Source organism: Lontra canadensis, unplaced genomic scaffold, assembly GCF_010015895.1.
Source record: "Lontra canadensis isolate GAN:19392208 unplaced genomic scaffold, GSC_riverotter_1.0 scaffold27, whole genome shotgun sequence".
Taxonomy (NCBI): Eukaryota; Metazoa; Chordata; class Mammalia; order Carnivora; family Mustelidae; genus Lontra; species Lontra canadensis.
In genome coordinates, this window is record NW_022631021.1 from 16,868,356 (window position 1) to 16,892,472 (window position 24,117).

Below are 24,117 nucleotides of genomic sequence, written 5' to 3' on the forward strand. Positions count from 1 at the left end.
AGCAAACAACAAAGGTAGTCATGGGTGATTCATACCATCGTTCATGCTCAGAGGCAGACTTTTCCCCCTCCTTTAAAAGCACCCAAGGCTTTAAGGATAAAGGTGGGAGAAAGTGAAGGTAGGAGACAGCTGTTCTGTTGTTTCTGTGGAGGGTTCGTACACTTCAGTGTTTCCAGATTAAAGCCTTGTGAAGCATTTTCTGCAAAATAGGAAGCCAAGCCAAATTTGCTGGGTTTCAGGTCTGCAGACAAAATTTAAACCAGCTGGATTTTATTGGGAACTTTTGCATGCACGTAAACGTAGTGGTGAAATTAGAGCCAGTGTTTGTCTCCACTGGAGTGGGCTACATCTTTAGGGGCTATCCTCTCCATGTCTCTTCCCTTGAGAGAGTTTTGAATTTTGAAAGGTCCTAAGAGAAACTTTCCAGATTATTCCTCAGAGTACCTGAATGAAATCTTAGCCAATGAAAAGCAGAAGGCACAACCAGATTTGATGCCTTCATAGTCAAATCTTCAGAGAGATGAGAGGAAGCTTGGTCTCTTTCTGTGATCTGATTTTAAATTACCTCAATTAAAATAGTTAATGATTCTCTACACACATATATTCACCAAGACGAAAATCCTCTCCCCCACCAACCCTGCAACACACACACATGTGCCTAGTCAAAGTAGCAAATAACGACAAACTTACTGGATTTGTACACAGCAAAATCCCAAACCATATTCTGAATGTTCCCTAAGTGAAAATTACCATGTTCCTTGCTAAAATAATGCAATTATATGGATTTAAATATATAAATAGAAGCAAAGATACATGCCCTATTAAGACTGGATAGTGAAATTGGAATATGTTACTTATGAAGTTAATTAGAATTTGGGCAATGAAACCATAGAAAATAATCCAACACTAGACAAAGCCATTTTTATTACAAATCTCAATTTAGATCTTGAGGAGAATTAGTATTTTTCAAGGGCAAAAAGAAATAAATGATACACCCTTTCTTAAAATTTTAGTGTAATCATAGGAAGAAAAAGTTCTTGGCAGTCTTGGGCATAGGAAATATAAATCACTTCAGATCTGTTCTTTTATAGACAGCATAGAAGTCTGCTGAAAATGCACTGGCCTCAAAACTATCTCCAGTCATCTAACGCAAGAATAATACTACATCTAATATCAGAGGTCATCTGTTTCTGTTAAACATTACCAAAATTTAATATGCAACAAATCTGAGAGGTCTGGGGAGAGGATAACTGACTTCCTCAATACCACCATGTGTAGTTAGGGCTCGAACTTGTTTCCTAGTTCTTGTTCTTTACATTACAACATACTGCCTCCCATCAAATACATTTTTTTTTTTTTCTGAAAATCACTTCATTATATAGGCATCAGTTGACAATTCTAAATTTCCCATCATTAGATATAAAGAATGTATTACAGTTTTTAACATCAAAGTTTCTGGTGTCCAAAATTTCCTCATTTAAATTCTGCATTTATTGTCTTCTGTGTGACCTTGGACAAGTTACTAACATCTAGGTGTCCCAGTTTCCTCTAGGGTAAAAGGAGAAGCCTCTACTTCATGTATTCCTTGTGGAAATTAACCAGGACATATAAAATAGGTAGAATAATGTCTCTCACTTAGTAAATACTCAGGTTGTAGGACCCTGAGTAAGCAAAAAACAAGTAAGCTAGTGTTCATAGCCATGGTACAGCTTTAAACTGGGAAGCAATATCTTTAGATGTTTATTAAACCTTCATTTTAAGGATATTATATTTATTATAGCTTCAGTTTCTGCCGTGTTACCATTTTACAATGTTGAGATGAGTGTGCAAACAGATCTATTAAAAATGTTCATTGCAGTTTGTCAAAAAGTAGGATTAATTTCATGAGTTTGTCCAGATCCTAATATTATTAATATTAATACAGCATTTTAAAGATCTTCTCCTGGCAATTAGACCTTCACTCTTTTTGCAGTCTCTTTGAGGCAGGTGACAATTTTCTAGAAGAGCACCAACAGCTAATAGTCACTGCTTTCCATTATAAGTGAAGTCAGCTGTGAAGCTAAGGGCATGGGAGAAACTAATCTATAGACTCTTCCTTTCTATACCAAAGATTGGTGCCTTCCAGAATAGCCCCCGGTACACCATCAAAGAGGTTAGAGCATTTCACTAGTCTAATCTGATAACAGAGTCTAACTTTCTCAAAGCTATCCTTGAGAGGTTAGGTAAATCTAGGTTGAACTGATAGGTCCTGAGGTTATTCTATGTGTGGAGGAGTTCAGATGCAGATTCTAACTACCAAAAGTGTTTGTTTGTTTGTTTTTATTCAAAGTGTTCTTTAGAATTACAAGAATTAATATGGGAAGTATGCCTTACTCAAATACATTAAGGTTTCATATTCAGGGTTCAAACAAGTAACTTTATCTAGTGGGTTCTACTCCACCCCTCTCCCCTGCCACCCCAACCCTTCGACTTTTCTCTTTATCTCCAAACCTAATTTCACTCAGTGTGGAGCACCCATTCTATACCATGTTTTTTCTCAAAACCATATATTTTATGCTAAAACTCAACTGATGACACTATTCTTATTTATTTATTTATTTTTGACTCATGACTTTTACCCATCAGATCAATGGTTTTCACGTGGACAATGGAATTTGGGGGCCAATGAGCATTCTTCCAGTGATCCATGTTTACTTTTTCATATTTATAACATGACAGTCTTGGCACTAAATACATCTGGGATATATTAATAATTTATTCATACTTAATAAAAAACAGACATCATTTCACTATTCTTTAATCAAAACCAGTGCCTCTTTTGCTGTTGACTCTGGGGATGTTTTATTGTGTGGGGATAAATGGGAGGTGATGAGATCTTCTGCTTCACTAACTTGGTAAGGAAATTGAAACATTTAAGAATCATGATTTTTAAGATGGTATCTTTTTTTGCTGTTCTGAGACCAAATCCAATGTGGCAGGGGAGAGTTTCCCCACATCAACAAGCAATTCCCAAGGCATCAGCTAGGTGTCCTTTAATTCAACTCAATTCTGATACCACTACTCTGAGTGTCAGATTCCACAGGTCAAGGTCTCAGCCCTATAATGTACCTTCCTCCTATCCCCACTTAAGATGCTAGCTCCAAGTCCACGTTCTTAGATGTACTTCGGAATAACTGGTTATAAATTACAGGTTCCCATGACCTCCTCTTTGGGTTCAATTAATTTGCTAGAGTGTCCAACAGAACTCAGAGAAATGTTTTGCTTCCTGGATCTCTGGTTTATTATAAAAGGATATATAATTTAGGAACAGGCAGATGGAAGAAGTGCATATGGAAAGGCATGGGGAATGAATCCAGAGCTTCCATGTTCTCTCCAGGTGCACTACTCTCCCAGAATTTCCATGTGTTCTCCAACTTGGAAGCTTTCCAAACTCTGTCCTTTTGGGTTTTTATGGAGGCTTCATTACACAGATATGACTGATGAATTCACTAGTCATTGCCTATTGATCCAAACTCCAGCCCCTCTCCCCTCTCCAGAAGTTGAAGCTGGGAGTGGATATTGAAAGTTCCAACCCTCTAACCACTTACTTGTTTGATTCCCCTGGCAACCAGCACTCCATCCTTAGGCTTTCCAAGAGTCACCTAATTAACAAAGGACACCTTTATCATTATTGTCACAGGAAATTCCAAGTGTTTTAGGAACCAATGAGTATTCTAAGCCAGTGGTTCTTAAAGTGTGGTACCTGGACAAGCAGTCTGTGCAACACCTGAAAACTTGTTGGAAATGCGGATGCCCAAGTTCCATCCCAGACCTATTGAATCAGAAACTCTGTGGTGAAGACCCAATAATAACAAGACTTCAGGTAATTTACATGAAGCTGAAGTTTGAAAACCACTGTTCTAAGCTACTATACAAGAAGAGTTTTAGAAATTATAAGAACATCTACTTAAATTCTTTCATGACACTAAGATTCATAGTGTCCATGAAAAAGAGATTACTACATTAACAAAATGCATCAGGTCGATTAAGTTAGTCTATTTCTCAGTAGTAGACAGGTTGTTATATATGAGACACATAAAGTATTTTACACACATACAGGTGAGCATGGCACGTGCACACACACACACAAACACACATAAAATTAGGGTTTTTTTTTTTTCTTAAAAGATTCTTAAGACGTTTAAGTCATGTACTCAAAGTACATTTAAGTCATGTATTCAAAGTGTAATCCCTAGACCAAACATTAGGATCACCTGGGAGCTTGTTAGAAATGCAGATCTCAGGGGCACCTGGGTGGCTCAGTGGGTTAAAGCCTCTGCCTTCAGCTCAGGTCATGATCTCAGGGTCATGGAATCGAACCCCACATCAGGCTCTCTGCTCAGCAGGGAACCTGCTTCCTCTTCTCTTTCTGCCTGCCTCTCTGCCTACTTGTGATCTCTGTCTGTCAAATAAATAAACAAAATCTAAAAAAAAAGAAAAAAAAAGAAATGCAGATCTCAGACCCCGCCCTCACCTACTGAGTCAGAATCTGCATTATAACTGGAAAACATGTGGTTCTAATGTAAAGTTTGAGACCAATTGTCTGAATTCATTATCTGCCCTAAAATTATCCAAAGATAGGATGACACTTATCTTGAGAAAACATGATACTTTAAATCATCTAGAAATCATTGTCTCCCATACCACCTATGTGACATCATATCATTTTCTAAATCCATCAAAATCCACTGTAAGGTTAATTTTATTGAATTTCACTATGTTCTGGATATTTCATTACACGAATTAACTGATATAACCTTTGCACCAACATTTTTGGGTTAGAATTGATTATATTTTCTAATTCACAGAAAATAAATTGTGGCAAAAAGAGAGTAGTTTTTTCAGTTATCTATCTTACAAATGATAGAGAAATTATTTGAACCCTCACATGCTGGTGCCATATTGTCTCCATATGGCTGTGCTCTCTAATAAGGTATATTAGCATTTCCAAACATATCACCTGATTATTAGAGGTATTGCTGCTGATCATGATTTTTAACCAAAATTCAACGGTAGGGCCGAGGAAGAACAAGTTAGAAGAGTCCCTTTATACTTTAGGTTTGAAATTTAATAAAGGTTAAATATCTTGATTTTTGAGGTTGGGTTGAGGTCCCCAACCCCAAAGAAGTATCCAGAATTCTAGGACTACAAATTAAATAGCATAAAAGCCAAAAGTTACAGAATTTACCATGACTCTAAATTTTTACACTGGATGGTAAGTAAGTCATTCTAAAGAACTGGTTTATTTATTTTTTATTCTTTTCATTGCTAACTTGTTACATACATGCCTGTTCTCTAAAGAATTTAAGAGTTTGCTACTAATGGAAAACAAGATCCTAAAGGAATAATCAGTAATTTCCAAGAGGAAAAATATACACTTACAAGTGAGTCTCTATGAATTTGATGGACTACAAATTCACTATGGAGCCACTTTAATCCAGAAAATACAAAATACTAGACTATTTAGAGACTATGTTATAAATATGAATACAGAGGAGAGAAATTCTGTTGAGTGTTCCTTGGAAAACCAAGAGACTTTTTTTAGCACCTGGACTGAATTTGAAGGAAACTGGACCTAAATTAGAGTTTTGTGTAGAAACCAAAAAATAGTCAGTGGTTTTGGCTAGGTGAAGTGATTTATTTAAAGCCAAAACTTAACATAAATCTCCTGGAATACTAACCTATGTGAATTGGCCATAAGAGAAGATGGTGTGTGTGTGTGTGTGTGTGTGTGTGTGTGTGTCTCTACATGTGAGAGACACAGTGGGAGAGGGCTGGGGATATTTTTGCAATGGAAATGTCTCCCAAAATTCACTTAGCTCACTGTTTTATTTATAGTCTCTATTCTTCCTTCCTCAGATAGACAGTGATCAGATGATAATAAAATTAAGAATATGTAAAAATGAGTTTGAGCCTTCATGAATCCACATTGCACAATCTTTAAATGACTTCGCTAAAAATAAATGTAAAATTTTATGTAAGATAACTATGTATTATGCACCTTTACACATATATGGGTGTGTTTAATGGACTTTCTAGTAAAATGCTCACTAATGGAATGTTATTTTTAGATAGAGACCTTCACTGGGAACAGACACGAAACGTTGTAAGGCAAGAAGAAATGCAGTTAAATAATCTATACATTGAATGTAGAAAAAAATGAATAAAAGGGTCTTACTAGCAATCTTGATATCTACGATGAGGTGTCAATAGAGAGATGGGTGGAAAGAAGTGCTACACAAAGGAAATTAAGTGGTAGAAAAAGGTACAAATTAGAAGGGCTCTTTTCTTTATTGTCTCAAAAAGCTATACACATTTTTAGGAGTTTATTAATACTTCAAAAAAGCAAGCTACTTTTGTAAATTGTTGGGAGATAAACTTTTTTCCATCTTTTTGTTACTAGAGCTAAACACATCATAGAGTTCGTTAAAAAAAATACACATATTTAAGAGGAAAACTGTGTCAGGATCAATTGCTTATTTACAGTGTAGACACCATCTCAGGATCAACTGTAAAATAGTTTCCTACTACTCAGACTTTTTGAAAATAGGTTTATAAAGAAGAAAAGTGTTGGGAAACAGAAGGGGTTTGAAACGCTTTTATTCAAGTGAACAGTAGTAGCCCAATCTTGTTAATTCCTGATTCTTTTGGTCAAATATTTGAATTGAAAATTCCAGCTTAAGTAGAAACACAAATGAGTATGGCTGTTAATACGGAAGCTGTATTATTAGAAGTGTTCTAATCAGGGAAAGAAAAACAACAGTGCTGACAGTATACATTGGTTCATTCATTCATTCATTCATGTGTTCATTCATTCATTAACTATTTATTGAGTGGCTAATGTATGCCAACTGTGTTTTTAGGCGCTTGGGGTAAAGCAGACCACCTTGAAAGCTGCGTGATACTAGTCTTGCCTTTCTGAACACAGACATTTCTCATTCTCTGAGAGGTGTGAGCAAAAAGAGGCTTTGGGACCTATGGCCGGTGACCAGGTTTTTCCCACATGTGGATTAGAGCAGTGGTTCCCAAACTTGGTTGAAAATCACAACCACCTGGGTCATTTTTTTTTTTTTTTAATATAGAGTTTTGAGCTCCACTCCAGGCCCACTGAATTAGAATAACTGGGTTAGATAAAATGTATTTTAAACACATTCTCTCTATATTTCTGATAATTAACAGGTTTGAGAACTAACAATTTAATGTCCATCTTCTCAATACTTTGGGGTTGCCTTTGTGATCATCAGTCTCTTCATTAACATTGGAAAGATTGTTCCTAACAGAATTGGGGAACCAGCTGGCTTTAGTGAAACATTAATATAGAAATTCCTAACAACATGCGTAGTCTCTGTAAAACATTAGGGAAAGACACTCAATGCTTCAGTCCTGGATCTGGGACCAAAAACAATGTTTTTTATGGGCTGGACAGTTAAAATGTACAGAATATTTGCTGTGTAAAGGGCACTTTTTCCACTTAATCTCATTTACTCTCTAGATAAATACAGAATTTCTGGCAATCCCTAATAAGAGGGTTCCAGCTCAGATCCCTCATGCTCTGGAACAAGGTTATGCCACCTGCAGTGGATGATCATTTGCTATTTGAAATATAGCTCTGAGTATTATAAGATCCATTAAATCATTGGTTCCCAGAAAGAAGAACATTGTATATCAGTGCTAACTGTAAATGGACACCTGCCACACCACAGATCCACTTAGAAGTGGCCTTAGAGGGTAGTGGTGAAGGGAACTCTTCCCCACCTGCCAAACGTGAGCAGTACATCTGATTGTCCACTTTGTAGAGAAGGAGGTGGATAGAAGTTAAGACTGAAGTAATAAATTTCTTCATTAGAGAGATGAAAAGAGCAAACCTGGATGATTGTGGACATGGTGAGGCAAATGAGGGAAAGAGACATATGGAAACACCCATGATAGTGGTACTAAGAAGGCAGATCTTTTTATCTTGGGTTAATGCCTTGCACAGTATCTACTACAGAGTAGGCCCTCAACAACCAGGTAAACTGATGATCTAACCTGTGGAAGCAAATCATACCTCCTATTCAGCCACCCAAGACCTGTGCAATGAGTGTGAAGAGAGAGCAGCTGTGGTGACAAAGACAGTGGTTATGCATGGGCCGCACAGAATAGATTGTCTCTCTTTAAGGCAAATCCATCAGAGTTCTGTTAGTAATGAATACCAAACCTCCTAGCAACACAGAGACCTACATTGTGCCTACAGTCTGGCAGGTGGATGGCAGATTGATGGTACCATTATCCTTTCACTCTAAAGGAGGCAACAATGCATATGGATGCGTATGGATTTGTCTTTGTTTCTTACCATCAAAATGCTTCCCCAAATGACTAATCTGTCTTTGTGCAGATGCAACATGACAGTGTTTACCCTGGCCTTTGCACCATACACGTTCTTCTTTACTCCTCAGTGATTTTCTGTCACTGCAGCATGAAATGTACTTTGGGCTCCACTCTGCATTCACTGATATACTATCCACAATTTCCAGAGTCAAGGCTCATGGGACCACTCCTCAGAAATGTAAGACAGGATCCAAAGGATCAAGGTTTTCCCCTTTCTTCTACCATGAAGACAGTTCTACGATACATCTCTCCAAGCACCTTGAAAGGTCCCAAAAGGAACAAGACAACTTGAAAGAGCTAGAGTGTTAGTGTGAATTGATTACTCTTGATGGCACTGTGCAGAGTTTTATAATAAAGATATGACTAGGTAGAAAAATGGTTGGTTTTTCAAGCAGAGATCAGCTAAAAATGAGGACTACCCAACACTGAAAGCTGACTGCCTCTGGATTCCAAATAGTAAGAGGTAAGATTGAAAAAAACATCTCCAATCATAAAAGACTCAGCATTTCTGAGTTAAACAAATTGACTCAACTATGCAGTGAAAATCAAATTAAAGGTATTACATTTTCACTTACTCTTTCACTTTAGTCTATTGTTTAGATTAATCATTACATGAGAGAGAGGGGCATAGGGTGAGGAATCAAGGAAATAAGGCAGACTTGGAACCCGAGTACCCAAGTCAAGAAAACACTTTTTTTTTTTTTAATTGTGGATACTGGCACATATAGCTAAATAAAAGTAAAAAAAAAATTAGAAACATAACACATTTTTTAAGAGATTATATTGCCAAAGGAGCCACCAGTCCATTTGCAAAAAGTCTGTGACCACTAAACTTTTAATGCCTTAAACTATGAACTGGATACAGTCTCTGAAACCTCCATATTCCCCAAGGAGGGTATTTTCCCTCAAACCTCCTTCAGATATGGCTATGGAGGAAGATGGATAAGAAAGAACCTTCCAGAGGGCAAAATGGGAACCAGAGAAGGTAGTCCTTCCCAGTTAACAAAGGAAATCCACACTGCAAGAGAAGCTTCACAATGCCTATTAAGCAGGATTTCATTACTGTGTGCTACTACTCTCTCATTTTCCCTTACTTGGAATGGAAATTTTATTGAGGTTATGTTATCCCCGTTATATGCTATGCCTGTTACTGTATATATGTAGTACACACACACACACACATACATATAGGGTATGTGTGTGTGTTTGGTGTTTGTGTTGGAGCAGTTAACAAAACAAAGAGGCAACCCACAGACTCTTAGAAGATATTCACAAATGACACTACAGACAGAGGGCTGATACCCAAGATCTATAAAGAACTCCTCAAACTCAACACACACAAAACAGATAATCCTGTCAAAAAATGGGCAGAAGACATGAACAGACACTTCTCCAAAGAAGACATACAAATGGCTAACAGACACATGAAAAAATATTCATCATCACTAGCCATCAGGGAGATTCAAATCAAAACCACATTGAGATACCACCTTATATCAGTTAGAATGGCCAAAATCAACAAGACAGTAAACAATAAGTATTGATAAGGATGTGGAGAAAGGGGAGACCTCTTACACTGTGGGTGGGAATACAAGTTGATGCAGCCACTTTGGAAAACAGTGTGGAGATTCCTTAAGAAATTAAAAATAGAGCTACCCTATTGCAATTGCACTACTGGGTATTTACCCCAAAGATACAGATGTAGTGAAAAGAAGGACCATCTGTACCCCAATGTTCATAGCAGCAATGGCCACAGTCACCAAACTATGGAAAGAACCAAGATGCCCTTCAACAAACTAATGGATAAAGAAGATATGGTCCATATATACAATGGAGTATTATGCCTCCATCAGAAAGAATGAATACTGAACTTTTATATCAACACGGATGGGAATGGAAGAGATTATGCTGAGTGAAATAAGTCAAGCAGAGAGAGTCAATCATCATATGGTTTCGCTTACTTGTGGAGCATAAGGAATAACATGGAGGACATTGAGAGATGGAGTGGAGAAGTGAGTTGGGGGAAATCGGAGGGGGAGACAGACCATGAGAGACTGTGGAGTCTGAGAAACAAACTGAGGGTTTTGGAGGGGAGGGGTGTGGGGGGTTGGGTGACCCTGGTGGTGGGTATTAAGGAGGGCATGTATTGCATGGAGCACTGGATGTGGTGCATAAACAATGAATTTTGGAACACTGGAAAAACTGAATTTAAAAAAAGTTGCTGCATACAAATGTATGTATGAAAATCAATCAATTTCTATTATTCAACTGTAGTTTGAAAATAGCATAGATTTGATTTGGAAGATTTGATTTACAGCAGCAATTGTAATATTTAGTAATATCTAGAAATAATTATAGCCAAAGTTATATAAGAAAATTATTATTGAGAAGTTATTTTTATTGACAAAATAAAAACTTATTGAAAGTCATCAAGGAAAATCTACATACATGTACTGGAAGGCTCAATATCGTTAAAAATATACAAAAACAAATGTCTGGTGGCAAGTAAAGAGTGGGAAGAGAAGGAGCGTTGAGCGGCACCCAGGACGCCAAAGGGTGGGCAGGCAGTTGAGAACATGTAGGTCCCTAGGAAGTGGCAGGAGGCAGGAGCATATATGAGCTAAAGCTCCAAGCAATGCACTTATGCTCCATTGAAATCTGTTTACAAAACACAAATTCAGTGATGCAATTATTAAAAACTTTAAGAACATGAAGCCCCAAGTTCAGGGCCCTTCTGAGCACACAGCCTGTGTGACTATGCTGATCATATGCCCATGAGACTAGCCCTCCTGATACCCAGTCTTGCTTTCACATAACGGAATTTTGTTGGTTTACGGGGCCTCAGAATTTTTAATCTCTTGGTGATTCTCATATGCAGTAAAGATTGAGAACTACTGTCCTAGACAATATCATGTGTGCGTATTTCTGTTATGTATCATGCATATGTGTACTGCTGTATAGTTGTTTACCTCTGAATCTGGGGAGAAAGGATGGGATATGAAGAAAAACTTTTTTTTTTTTTAAAGATTTTATTTATTTATTTGACAGACAGAGATCACAGGTAAATAGAGAGGCAGGCAGAAAGAGAGGGAAGAAGGCTCCCTGCTGAGCAGAGAGCCCGACGTGGGCTGGATCCCAGGACCCCAAGATCATGACCTGAGCCGAAGGCAGAGGGCTTAACTCACTGAGCCACCCAGGCACCCCTGAAGAAAAACTTTTTAAAATACTTAAAAAATAGGGGCACCTGGGTGGTTCAGTGGATCTGACTCTTGATTTTGGCTCAGGTCATGATCTCAGGTTTTTGGGATCGAACCATGAGTGGGACTCTGTGCTCAGCAGGAGTCTGCTTGTCCCTCTCCCTCAGCTCCTCCAGGAACTCACTCACATACCTCTCTCTCAAGTAAATAAATAAAAATCTTTTTTAAAAAACAAAAAAATTAATGGTAATGTCCTATATCTTAAATTGAATGGTAGATATATTATTTTCTATACATGTCTTTTTTTAAAAGATTTTATTTATTTATTTGACAGACAGAGATCACAAGCAGGCAGAGAAGTAGGTGGGGGGTTGGGGGGAAGCAGGCTCCCTGCTGAGCAGAGAGCCCAATGCTAGGCTCAATCCCATGACCCTGAGATAATTACCTGAGCTGAAGGCAGAGGCTTTAACCCTCTGAACCACCCAGGTGTCCCCATACATGTATGGGGAAAAAAATCGTTCCCAAATTATGCTTTTTTCAGGTATAGGTAACATTGTGTTATGCTAGTTTCATGTATAGAGTGTAACGATTCACAATTCTATACGTTACTCAGTACTCATCGGCATAAGTGCACTCTCAACCCCCTTCACCTATTTCACCCACCCACTTCCTCTCTGGCAACCACCAGTTTGTCATCTATAGTTTAAGAGTCTGTTTTTGGTTTTGTATTCTACTTTTTCTTTGGTAACTTAACGGCAGTGGAGATTACCCAGTTGAAGAATGATTGACTATTCAAGAAATGATTTTAAAGCTTCCTATTTACGTAACCCAGATAACACATAGCAGGTCAAGATCTGAGCAAAAGCCCAAATATAACAGATCATCACTTCTCCCTAAGAGATTATGAAATTAAGATTATTTTAAGAGGTGTGCAGATTAGTGAATTCTCACATATCAATACAAATTTCTGATACAGGTAACAAAAATTCCACTTACTGATACTAAAAAAGGCAGATGTGTCAGGCAAAGAATATGAGTAGGTCAAAGACAGAACATTTCCAACAAACCACTGAACAAATGTTCAGCATCACTTATAATAAAAATGTCAACTAAAACATTAAGATTTTTCTAAGAATGTAATTGGAACAAGCTTTTTTTCCCCTAGTTTTTACCAAATTTAAAAATATAAAAATCCAATGGTCTACTAATCTCACTGTTTGAAATATAGTCTATTGAAATGCCAACTAAAATGTGCAATGACATTAATTTTAACAATGCCTATCATAATAAATAATCACTTTCAACCTAAATGTCCAAATTATTAGTTATAGATTAAATAAATTATGGTATACACATGTGTATGCATGTGTGTGCACATATACCATGGGATGTCATGCAACTTTAAAAAATAAATAAAGTCATCAAATACGTATGTATTACAAATATCCCACCATATATTTTCAAGTTAAAAAGCAAATTGTACAATGAATTATGGAACACTGAAAATAAATAAAATAAAATAAAATAAAATAAAATAATAAACAAAAACAAAAATAAAAAGCAAATTGTAAAGAATTATGTATAGTTTCATTCCATTAAAAAATATTTGTATATGTGTGCATCAGTGTGAGGTGGGCATCTGTTTACATGCATACAAGGTTTTCAAGTTATGTATGTATTATAAGAAAAAAAGTTTCAAAATAATGTGCATCAACTTTGTTAACCTTGGCTCTCTTTAAAGAATAGAATTAGGGGCAGAATTTTTTATTTCTGTTTTCTTTAAATTTTGTTTAAACTTCTATTATATCTGTATTGATATGCTTTCCATTTCCCATAGGATTTAATAGAGAAAGGTAGTCTCTTTTTATTTTTATTCTTTAAAAATCATTCTTCAAAAAGAAAAGAAAAAAAAAAAACTGAGTCTTTAGAGGCAGAACAGGGATGTGTCCAAATCTCTTTGACTACAGTTGACATTAAAAAAGGCAATGTTGAGCAAGGCAAAATAGAACATTCCTGTCAGTGCCAGGTACCCTCACATCTGCAGACTGAGTCTTTCAAGGGAACAAGGAAACACAGCAGTACTCTTTCTGTTCCTTCCACTTCTGGAAGGCTCTCAGTCTCAACCAGTTCCTCTCTCTTCCATTTTACCCACCTCTCTCTGAGTTCTAACTGTCATAAACTTGCTCTGTGCTGCAAGATATAGGGGAAAAGGAAGTCTGTATGGATCCACAAGTGTGGTGTTAAGAGGAAGTTAGTGGCCAAATACACAATTTGCTCAGGAAAAAGTTAGTTTGCCTAAATCCAGTCCTGCACGCAGGAATGGAGGTGGGTTCTTCTGGGCATTTTCAAAGCTAGCAGAACTAAGAAGTTCCCATGGAGAGGGCTTTGGAGCATGTGCAGATTCGAGCTTGTCTTTACCATTTCACAGGCAGGAAGGAGAACATAGCAGCCTCCATAGCAGGCTCCAAGTCAGCCAGCCTGGGTTTGATCCTGAGGCTGCTGCCTGCTCCTGGGTGTAGAACCCTGAGCAAGCCATTTTATCCCTTAGATTCCTTTTCCTCATGTATGAAATGGAGAAAATAATAGTATCTAACTCACTGAAACGTTAAGACTAGATGAGAAAATGTAACTGAAAAATAAGCATTCAATAAATGCTAACTACTCTATAATTATTTGTAATTATTATAAGACTGGCTTGGAGACATCCATGAAGATTATTTCCAGATGAACTTATGCTCCAAGCAAGTGTTTTTCAAACTTCAGGCAACAACAGATTAGCTAGTCATGAAGTCATTTTAGTGGGAGTAGTCAGCGTTGTAATTAATGGACAGTTAATGGAACAATTAATGTAATAGAAGACATTGCACATCAAAAGCTAATGTAACATGCCTTGCCTTCTGCCGTCTGGGGTCAAATGAATTTGAAAAATAATGCTTCTAAGCCAAACAAAGGTGGCAAACTGAAAATCTTCCAAAACTACCCTCTGAGCCCTACTCCATTCAGCTCCTTTCAAGAAGAGTGAGCCAAAGCCCAAGAGCTTTGGAAAGGAGCTACGTGGACGAATCATTTTGATGATGCATGAGCAGGCCACAGTGATGTGAATAGTCAGGATGGAAACATGTTAGGGAAATGGTTCCTTCAAAACTGTTGTTGTACTTCTTCTCAAGTACCTGGAACAGGGGATAAAGGTTTGTAAGAACTAGCCAGGCTGAAGGACTTAGTTCTTGCTTTGTTTTGAAACGTTTCCTGTCAATTCAAGAACTATGACGGAAGGCCTTGAATGTTCCTTTAATTCTTCAAAGCTGTCACTTGAAACTCCTACTTTTAGTAAGTGATGTTTGAAAAGAAAATCTCACAAAGTTTAGTCTAAGTGAATAAAGAAAGTGAAAGAGTTTTGAATTTTCATTTGTCAAAGCATTACATAGTACTTCGATGTTTATGGCTTTTTAAGTGTCCATTTCTGCTGTTTTTCTACAAATTTTTTGGCTGTGTACAGGTTACAGCAGCTAAACACAATGCACATAAAGTATAACAATGATTAAAAACACATGGGAGAAAATCAGACTCGGAACTGGAATTAGGTTGTCAGGACTGGCATTTTTAGGAACTGATTTACCGCTGACATGTAGGATCTTCCTATTTTTTTTTTTCCTGGATATCATTTAATATGGAAAAACCCACTTATAAATTACCATGGTAATATAACTGTATTTATTTATGCTGGTTTAAATTATTTTATTTGGTATTTCCTTCTATAATGCTATTAACCATTCCTTATAAGTACCTTTAGTTCTAACAGAATTATCCACCTAATATTCCATTATTTATGTAATATGGCTCAACACAAGTAATGTTACATTTTCCACTCTGTATCATGATTTCAGTTGAATATGAAATTTGATTTGAAATGGTGCTAATTATAGAAATTGTAAAAATTCCACAGAGACCTCTGTTGGAATTAAAACCATACACTCTGAGTTGTGTATCTATTATCTAATACACAACAAATCACAATTTTGATCACATTAGTTAATGTGTATCTCTTTAGTATCTAATAAAAAAGAAAACATTTAAAATGTGTGTATCTATATATAGTTAAATGGGTATGGTATAGATATATTCATAACTATATCTGTCAAATTTATGTGTAAATATAAGGATCTGGTTTGCAATAAAACAGTAAACATCTATGATTTTCTCCTGGGAATGGTATTTGCAGGTTCCATGGTTACAGTGAAGAGCCAGTGGGCCTGGGGATATTTTAAGACATGGATAGTTGTAAGGACAAACCCTTGAAGATGGTTGATAGAGATGTCTTGAATTAATATGTGATCACATCCTTAGATTTTTTTTTTTTTTTTCTATAAGATGCCTACACATATCCCTGTCAACCACTTGCTTATTCTGAGGCTCTGGGCAAATTAGTAAAATTCCTAAATCTCAGTTTTTTAATTCGTAAAATTGAGTAAATATTACCTTTAAAGAATATGTTTCCAGCCTCTCATTACAGGTAGATGAGCAGACATGTTAAAGACCAAGAGGAGAAAAACTAAATCCAAGAGTCAATGTTTTACAGAGGTTGGGACAGCTGTATTAGATGATTAAATTAATGATCACCCAAAGAATCTATTATAATATAATATAATATATTATAATACATATAATATATAATATAATATAATATAATATAATAATATAATAAAAATATATATCCTTGTATAGTTTCCTCTCATAGTGATTCTGGATTTGGTTATGGGACTTTCTCTGTCCAATAAGACATTAGCAAATGTGACAGATGCGGATAATTGGTAAGTACATGCAGATCGGGGCTTACCTGCTGGGAATGCGATGTCACCTGTGTAAGAGTCCAGAGTCAACTGCTAAAGAGGACACATGAGAAGAATCATGCATCCCAGTCAGTAGTGCTTGCTGGATACCATCTTGGACCATCCAGACTCAGCTGAGTCCCTTGATGACAGTAGCTACTTGAGTGACCCCCAGCAAGACCATTGGAAGAACCACACAACTAAGCTAAGCCCATTGTCCAGAATTATGAGCCAATAAGTGGTTATTTTAAGCTACTACATTTTGGGGTTGTTATTCATGATAGATAACTGACATACTCAGTAATCTTATAGGATAAATCCTGCATGCTGTTGATATTGAAATCAATAAATGATACCTAGGAGTGGCCAACCATATACATTAAAACACATATACCACTTATATATAAATGAGTAAAATAACAAATACACAAAACATAATCAGAAAATACATTTTAAAATGGAATAGCAGGTGCACCAGTGCAGCTTAGTCGGCGATTGGGCGTCTGTCTTCAGCTCAGGTCACGATCCCATGTTCCTATGCTTGACCCTCACATCGGGCTTCCTGCTCAGCAGGGAGTCTGCCTCTCCCTCTGCCTTCTCAACCTGTGCACCCCACCCCCACCACTGGCTTGTGATCTCTCTCTCTCTCTCTCAAATAAATAAAATCTTCTAAAAAATTTTTTAAAAAGATAAAATGGAACAGCAAACATAAGGTTGTCTTTGTTAACTTTTCTATGCTGGATTATTACTTTGTGCTGCATAGACCAAAAAAAAAAAAAAAAGTATGATTTACTGAATATATATAACTTACCGAAACATGATCTTCTATGAAGCATGTGTTGGAAAATCTTACACAGAGATTCTTCACTTTGTGTAATGGTCCTACAGGTGCACTGTACTTGAAGGACTGTCCCAAAGGTACCAATATAAGCTGCTTTGCAGTCATCACTTCCTGAGCAAATGAGGTCCTGCTGGCTTAAGGTACTGATGCAGAGCTCATCTTCATGGCACTTTCTAGTCACATGCTGCCAGCATTTTGACTGAAATGTTCTATAGCGCCTCCTAGAAAGAATCAAGAAATGCAATTCCTCTGAATAATATTATCTTGCAATAGCACTTGGTGTTGCCTCAGCTAATGAAAGGCTGGCATCAAACAAAAGACCTTCTAAACCCCAATACGTAGCTGAACACAGAGTTAGTACATACAAGCATCCTAACAGAGACTGTCAAAGAAGAGAAACCTTGTGAATTATTTTCCTTTTGTGATGAAAGACAGAGGCTAAGTTTAGGATTCCCTGGATGAATCATCCTTCACTACTAATTTTAATTCAATTGGTGATGCTTTGCAGTATAAACTACTTGGTGGAATTATTAGCAGGATTTTTGAAGCAGAATGTACTTTTGTGGCTAGCATTTGGCCACTGTCTCACACCAAGTGATTTCATATAAGTCTCTTGACCTTTCCAGCCAGTTCTCACACAGGATGGAAGGTACTGTACTTTTTTCTCAATATTTCTGAGCGGACTAATGAGAATTTATAAAAACTTTGAGCTTCTCCGGCAGCAAGGGCTAATTTAAAGCAAGAATTAGGAGTTTATTCAATGACTGAGATAATCCATTAGAATGATATCAATTCATAACTTTTCTGACTATGTATTTGATTCGTGCTATACTAGATTTGAATGAAAAGTCCAGATAATGTACAATAATTTCATTTTTAAAACCTTCACAGAAAGAAGATATTCTCAGTGCAACCAAGGATATTAATCTGCCTACTTAATATTTATCACCTAAAATTACTTCTTACCCTTTCTTGAACAGATCACTGTCAAACAAGCATGAAAACCCTCTGAGTATATAGGCATTTATCATGAGCTTACTTGTCCACATGGTGCTACTCCGCTTATCCAGAAATATTATTTTTAATAATTTCATATTTTAAGTAACTTTAAAGAAATCAGTTTTTTAATGTAATGGGAAAAAATAATCAGTGCCTATTAAAGTTTATATTTAAGAAATTCCTACAAAAGTTTTGAGCCAGAAGAACAATTTAATGCAGTTAAAGGTTTTATGGAAAATATTATGTAAATCTAAGTGTTGACAGTATGGTTTATCATTTATGAGTTGATGGAGAGTAGATTTGTACCTAGGAGTCATTTACTCATTTTTAAATATGTGTTTTGCTATAGTTAAGTCATGTGACTTATCTACTCATAGAACTTATTTCATTCAGAAAATTAGCTGTGAAATTCGGAAAAAAATGCAAATGTGACAAATGTGACCCTTCTTGCTCTGAGCTATCACACACTAGACTACTCTTCCACATTAAATGTTTATTTTGATCTTTAAGTGATTTTGCTATTTATGGAGTTTTATTTATTTAAATGAAATTAAATTGTCCCGGATTCAAGACACTGGGAAAACTGATATGAAGATTTTTTTCTGAAGAGAAGCAAAAGATGAATCCATATATTAAATTATATAATTTAATGTTGGTTGTTTAAATAAAGCTCCTTGACCTGGTAACATCAATGTTACTAATCATTTTGATTCATCAGATTTATTCAGTACTCTCATTCTTTGCTGCATTTTCTTACTCGTCCAAAGAGGCCCACTTCACTGTGAATTTCTTACCACACAAAAGATAAATTCATCTTGAATATACAAGGAAATGTGTTAATGAAGACTGCAGTGAGGGAAAGAAAAAGCCAGTGTTGAATTAGATTTATGGCTCCCAAGAGTAATTACCTGCAAAGGTTCCGTCTAGTCTCAACTAGCAGCAAGAGTGGAAGTTTTAAAAAGTGAGCCAGCTCATTCATACTTCTGCTCAACATCCTCCAGAACCCCGCCCTTTCCCTGGGAGCAAAAACCAAGTCCTTAGTGTCCCCCTAAGCCTTATGTGATCTAAGCCTGCCTGCCCCGCCATTCCAGTTTAACGTCTAACTGCATCTTCTACTGCTCTCCCCCATGTAGGCTCAACCTTCATTGCTTTTTGAATATGCTGTATTTTTTCCTCAACACTGGTTGATCTGTTTGGTATCTCTTTTTTCAGATGCTTACTGAGAGAGGCTCACTTTCCAACATCTTCAAATCTGGTAAAATGCTCCCTACTGGGACCTCACTGTTCGCACTGAGCTCTTTCTGCCCATTCACAGAGGCACTCATTCTGTCCTCTCCCTTTGCCTGTTAATCTCTACAACACTCATTACCTCAGAATATACCTTTTGACTTACTTATTATCCTTCTCCCCCTACTAGAATATAAGTACTCCCCTACCAGGGCAAGCATTTTGCCCTTGTGTGCACTGATGCCTGAATAGTAGAAGGTGCTTGATTATTATTTATTTAAATAAACAAATAAATGACTGACATTACTCCCCTGAAAATCAAGGGTGTGAGGTTAGGAAGAGGAGAATGGGTACATTTCTGACATCATAGCATACATATGTGCTGGGGATGTCCAAGCTGAAGTCAGGCTACCTTCTCCTCCCGGATCTCCAGCCTAAGAGAGAAAGATTCATTCTGAGGTTTGAAGAGGCGCCGTGTCAAAACTCTATGGCATTTAACGACTTTGAGTCATCATACCAAAGACCAAATTAAACTGACGTGCCAGGCAGGTCTATTTACTAATTCATTAGTCTCACTAGGGTGTATAATTTTAATAATACTATTTCATGGCTACCAGATCCTGACACACTGAATTCACTTATTCCAAAAACATGTTCTGCATTTGAATTTCAAAAAGGACACTACACATGTACCCCAGATTGAAAAATATGAGTCGTCTGGCTTTGTTTACATCATGTTGGATGAAGGTGGGAACTCCAGCTAATGTAATGAGATCAAGTGTTAGGACTGGACTGTAACAAATAAGGTGCCGAAATAAGAAAGTAAGGTATGCGTGTTTTTACTCACCTGCATAATTCATCATTTCGGCAGCTGTGAATTACATCGAGGCAAGTAGGGGGTGGAACTATGTTCACTGCACATGGCTTGCTGTGAAGAGCTTCTTTGGACTGCTGACAAGGGATATCAGATTGAGCACAGTCACAAAAAGCCAACATCTGGGCAATGTTAAAAGGCATATTCTGATAGAAGAACCGTATGGCTGCTTGGCAGTGTTTCACATCACACAGATTTCCATTTGCTGAGCAAGCTTTAAGGTAAGGGGCCAACTGTGTGTTACAGACCATATCCCCTACACACGCCTCTGCCACTTCCAAACAGGACTGGATTCCTTTGATTCCTGAAAGCAAGGATATGTCCGGGTCATGGAAAAGTAAACACAAATCTGTACATACAGAATCTGCAAAACACTGAGAAGTCTATGAGCAAAACACAATGATATACCAATGTGCTACTTGGGGCCAATGTTACTTTCTCCCCCCGCCCCCAAGAGTTAGTACAAATTAGCAGTGGGCTATTTGAATCATCTTTCATTTATACTGGGTACATATTGTGATCTAGAAACCATGGGGAATGTGTAGGGCTAAAACTGAGTGGAAAAAAAAATCTTGAGTCCAAGTTTCTCAAACACAAACAATAAATCTTCAGAAATTGTATTTGAGGTCTATAGCTTATGGTGAGTTCATGGGCTCAAATCAAAATGATTTTTGTTCTGTTGCACCTTTTGTTTTGGGTGAAAATCTTGACTAAAGGCTCTACGGAGTTACGTACTTATTCTAGCACATAAAGATGTTCATATTCTGGAAAACACAACTACATGTGAGTGCTTCCACACATACCCCCCAAACATATATACACAAAAACAGCCTCAAACAATTAACTTATGTGATCAAAATACCTGTGAAATTTAACCAAGATCTAGTCTTTGGTTTTAATTATAATGTATTCCTCAGCATAATTGTAAATAGAGAATGGATAGGTGAAACAGTTGCTTAGATACATGAATGGAAGAAATACGGTAATTTTGTTGCAATATTAGACTAGTAAAAAACCACAGAATTCATTTCATTTTGACATATCTTTAAGAAAGCTAGTAACTATGTTTTAAATTATACTGCCTAGTATTTACAATGTAGATAAAAAATACAATGTATAAATATTACCCTGATAGGGAAGAGTAGTTAGATTCCACTTGGATTGATTATCCTCTTCCATGTTACCTAGAAAGAAAATAAAGAGACTAATTCATTAGTGAGTAATTTTTAAATTTAATAGAAGAATGTGGGTTACATTTTTATTTTATTTTTTTAAAGATTTTATTTATTTATTTGACAGACATAGATCACAAGTAGGCAGAGAGGCAGGCAGAGAGAGATGGGGGAAGCAGGCTCCCCGCTGAGCAGGGAGCCTAATGCGGGGCTCGATCCCAGGACCCTGGGATCATGACCCGAGCGGAAGGCAGAGGCTTAACCCACTGAGCCACCGAGGCGCCCCTGTGGGTTAATTTTTAAATGAATAATCAGGAAATAATCCATTTGAGCTCATGTAACACTTATTTAACCCTTGATACACAAAATTAGTTAAAGAAAAACACCCCCCCCCCCGAAGTATCAAGTGAGTTAAACAGCCCTGCTCTGAGGATTTAGTTACTTCAAGATTTAAACAAATGCTGACAATCAGACCATGTGTACTGAAGTAAACAAAGAATCTGGGGAGAAATTACAGAAGCAATATTGTCTGAATAAAAAAAATTCTTCCTAGTAGAATCTTAATTAAGTTGAAATACAATTTAAGGATGATTTGCACCTCTGATTATCTTAGTCTCTTAGAATTTCTAGGAATTACAATCACAGAACTAGAGAATTGTGTTGATGGAAGGGAAGTCTGTGGTCAGCTACTTCCAAATCTTTCATTCAAGAAGCATTGGCTGAGTCCCTACTATGTACCTGGTGTCAGACTGAAGACACAGATATGTAGTCCCTGTCCTGGAGCATCCACAGCCTGGCACAGAATATAGAGATCTAATAAAAAAAATCCAAACAAAATATAAGGAGTGTGAATAGACATGTACGTAAAGTGATAGGGGAATAGTATGATCAGATTTGCATTTTAAAATAAAATTGAATTGTTGCCATTGACTATTAGGATAGTGACTTCTGTTATGACTTCATGATTCAATTTGTCCTTCCTTGAGCTGCCTGCACAGCCTCCCTGCCTGCCCATCCGCTGCCCATAAAAAGAAGGTACAAGCACAAGAAAATTCTTTTTTACCCCCAACTGGGTCCAGAATCTGTTATTTTCTCACTTTGCTACCACACTGGCCCAAGATAGCATGCATTTCTCTGTTGACCTCATCTAAGCCATGGGCTTATTTATCATCTATAAGTGAATGACCACCCCCCTTAGACTTACACCTATTCTACAGATCCCATTTTGTTGTGTCATACACAGAATTTAGACAACAATTCCATATGTGGGGCTGCTAAATTTGATATATTTACTTGGGTATTTTATATCATTTTTGACTTAACATGTCCCAAACTGACCTCTGACTTCTCTGTCCCTTACTGAAGCTTCTTCCTCCTGTGGTTGTTCTTGTAGTAGTTAATGAAAATAATGGCAGCCATATCCTTCTAGTAACTCAGGACAAAAACCTTGGACTCAGCCTCCATTTCCTTTTTTTTTTTTTTTTTCCTTCCATCCTCACATGGTTTGATACTAGCAAAGTATATCCAGAACTGACAACTTCTCACAGTGGTCCATCATCTATCAATTTTTCTCTGTCATTATAAATGCTTCCTACTGGTCTTCTTACTTGAGCCTTTGGTTGTCTTCCAGTCAATGATCAATTAAAAAAAAATCAGGATTATCCTTTTAAAAATAGGAACCAGATCATGACAATCTCTTAATGAAAATTCTTCAGTAATTTTCTGTATCCCTGAGGGAAAGAGCCAATGACCTAGAAAGTCCTACCTGATCTTGTCCTTGTTTTATTTCTGATCTCACCTCCCACACTCCTCTCCCATATTCTTTCTTCTACCTATGTGTCTCCCCTTAGCTCTTCCTCAAACCTCCAGACACATGTCCAGTTGAAGACCTTTAACTCCCCATTTCTCCTGCCTTAACTGCTCTTTTCCCAAATATTCACAAGGTTCATTCCCTTACCGCTTTTAGTCTTTGCTCAAACATCAACTTAAGAGTGCAACTGCCTGGCTATCCTCTTAAAATTACAAATCACTCACTCAGACCTCTTTTTCCCCCTCTGCTTCAGTTTTCTCCTTAGCATTCATGTTGTTTAAAATATCCATCTTATGGGTGCCTGGGTGGCTCAGCTGGTTAAGCGATTGCCTTCAGCTCAGGTCATGATCCTGGAGTCCTGGGATGGAGACTCACATCAGGCTTTCTGCTCAGCAGGGAGTCTGCTTCTTCCTCTCACCCTTTCTCATGCTCTCTCTCTCAAATAAATAAATAAAATCTTTAAAAAAAATCCATCTTATGTCATTAACCCTTCTAATTTTCTCTTTGTCCCCATACTAGATTCTGTGGCCCAGTACTAAGACACCCCCTAGGCTTTCATTTCCTAAACTGCAGAAAGTTTGGTTGGGTGATGACACACACCAGTTCCTTTCTAGGCATTGCCATCATTTGAAGTAAATTGCCACAGACAAGGTGACAGACTTTCCCAGGGGACAGCTCATCCATTAGGACTACCCCAGAGGAGTGGTATAAGGATCAGGTCCCTTTCATTAATGGTCATTCCATGCCCAGACTTCCTGTGGAATA

At 37.2% G+C, this 24,117-nt stretch overlaps 1 protein-coding gene across 1 annotated transcript in view; it reads right to left on the reverse strand.

The window, feature by feature from the left end:
* GFRAL (GDNF family receptor alpha like) overlaps positions 1 to 24,117 on the reverse strand; it is a 41,389-nt gene that overhangs the window by 16,190 nt on the left and 1,082 nt on the right. Inside the window, exons 2-4 of the mRNA XM_032864553.1 lie at positions 21,498 to 21,554; positions 20,344 to 20,674; positions 17,241 to 17,491 (exon numbers count right to left, since the gene is read on the reverse strand). Of these exons, the coding sequence (XP_032720444.1) occupies positions 17,241 to 17,491; positions 20,344 to 20,674; positions 21,498 to 21,554 (639 nt within the window). The remainder of the gene's footprint in view (positions 1 to 17,240; positions 17,492 to 20,343; positions 20,675 to 21,497; positions 21,555 to 24,117) is intronic.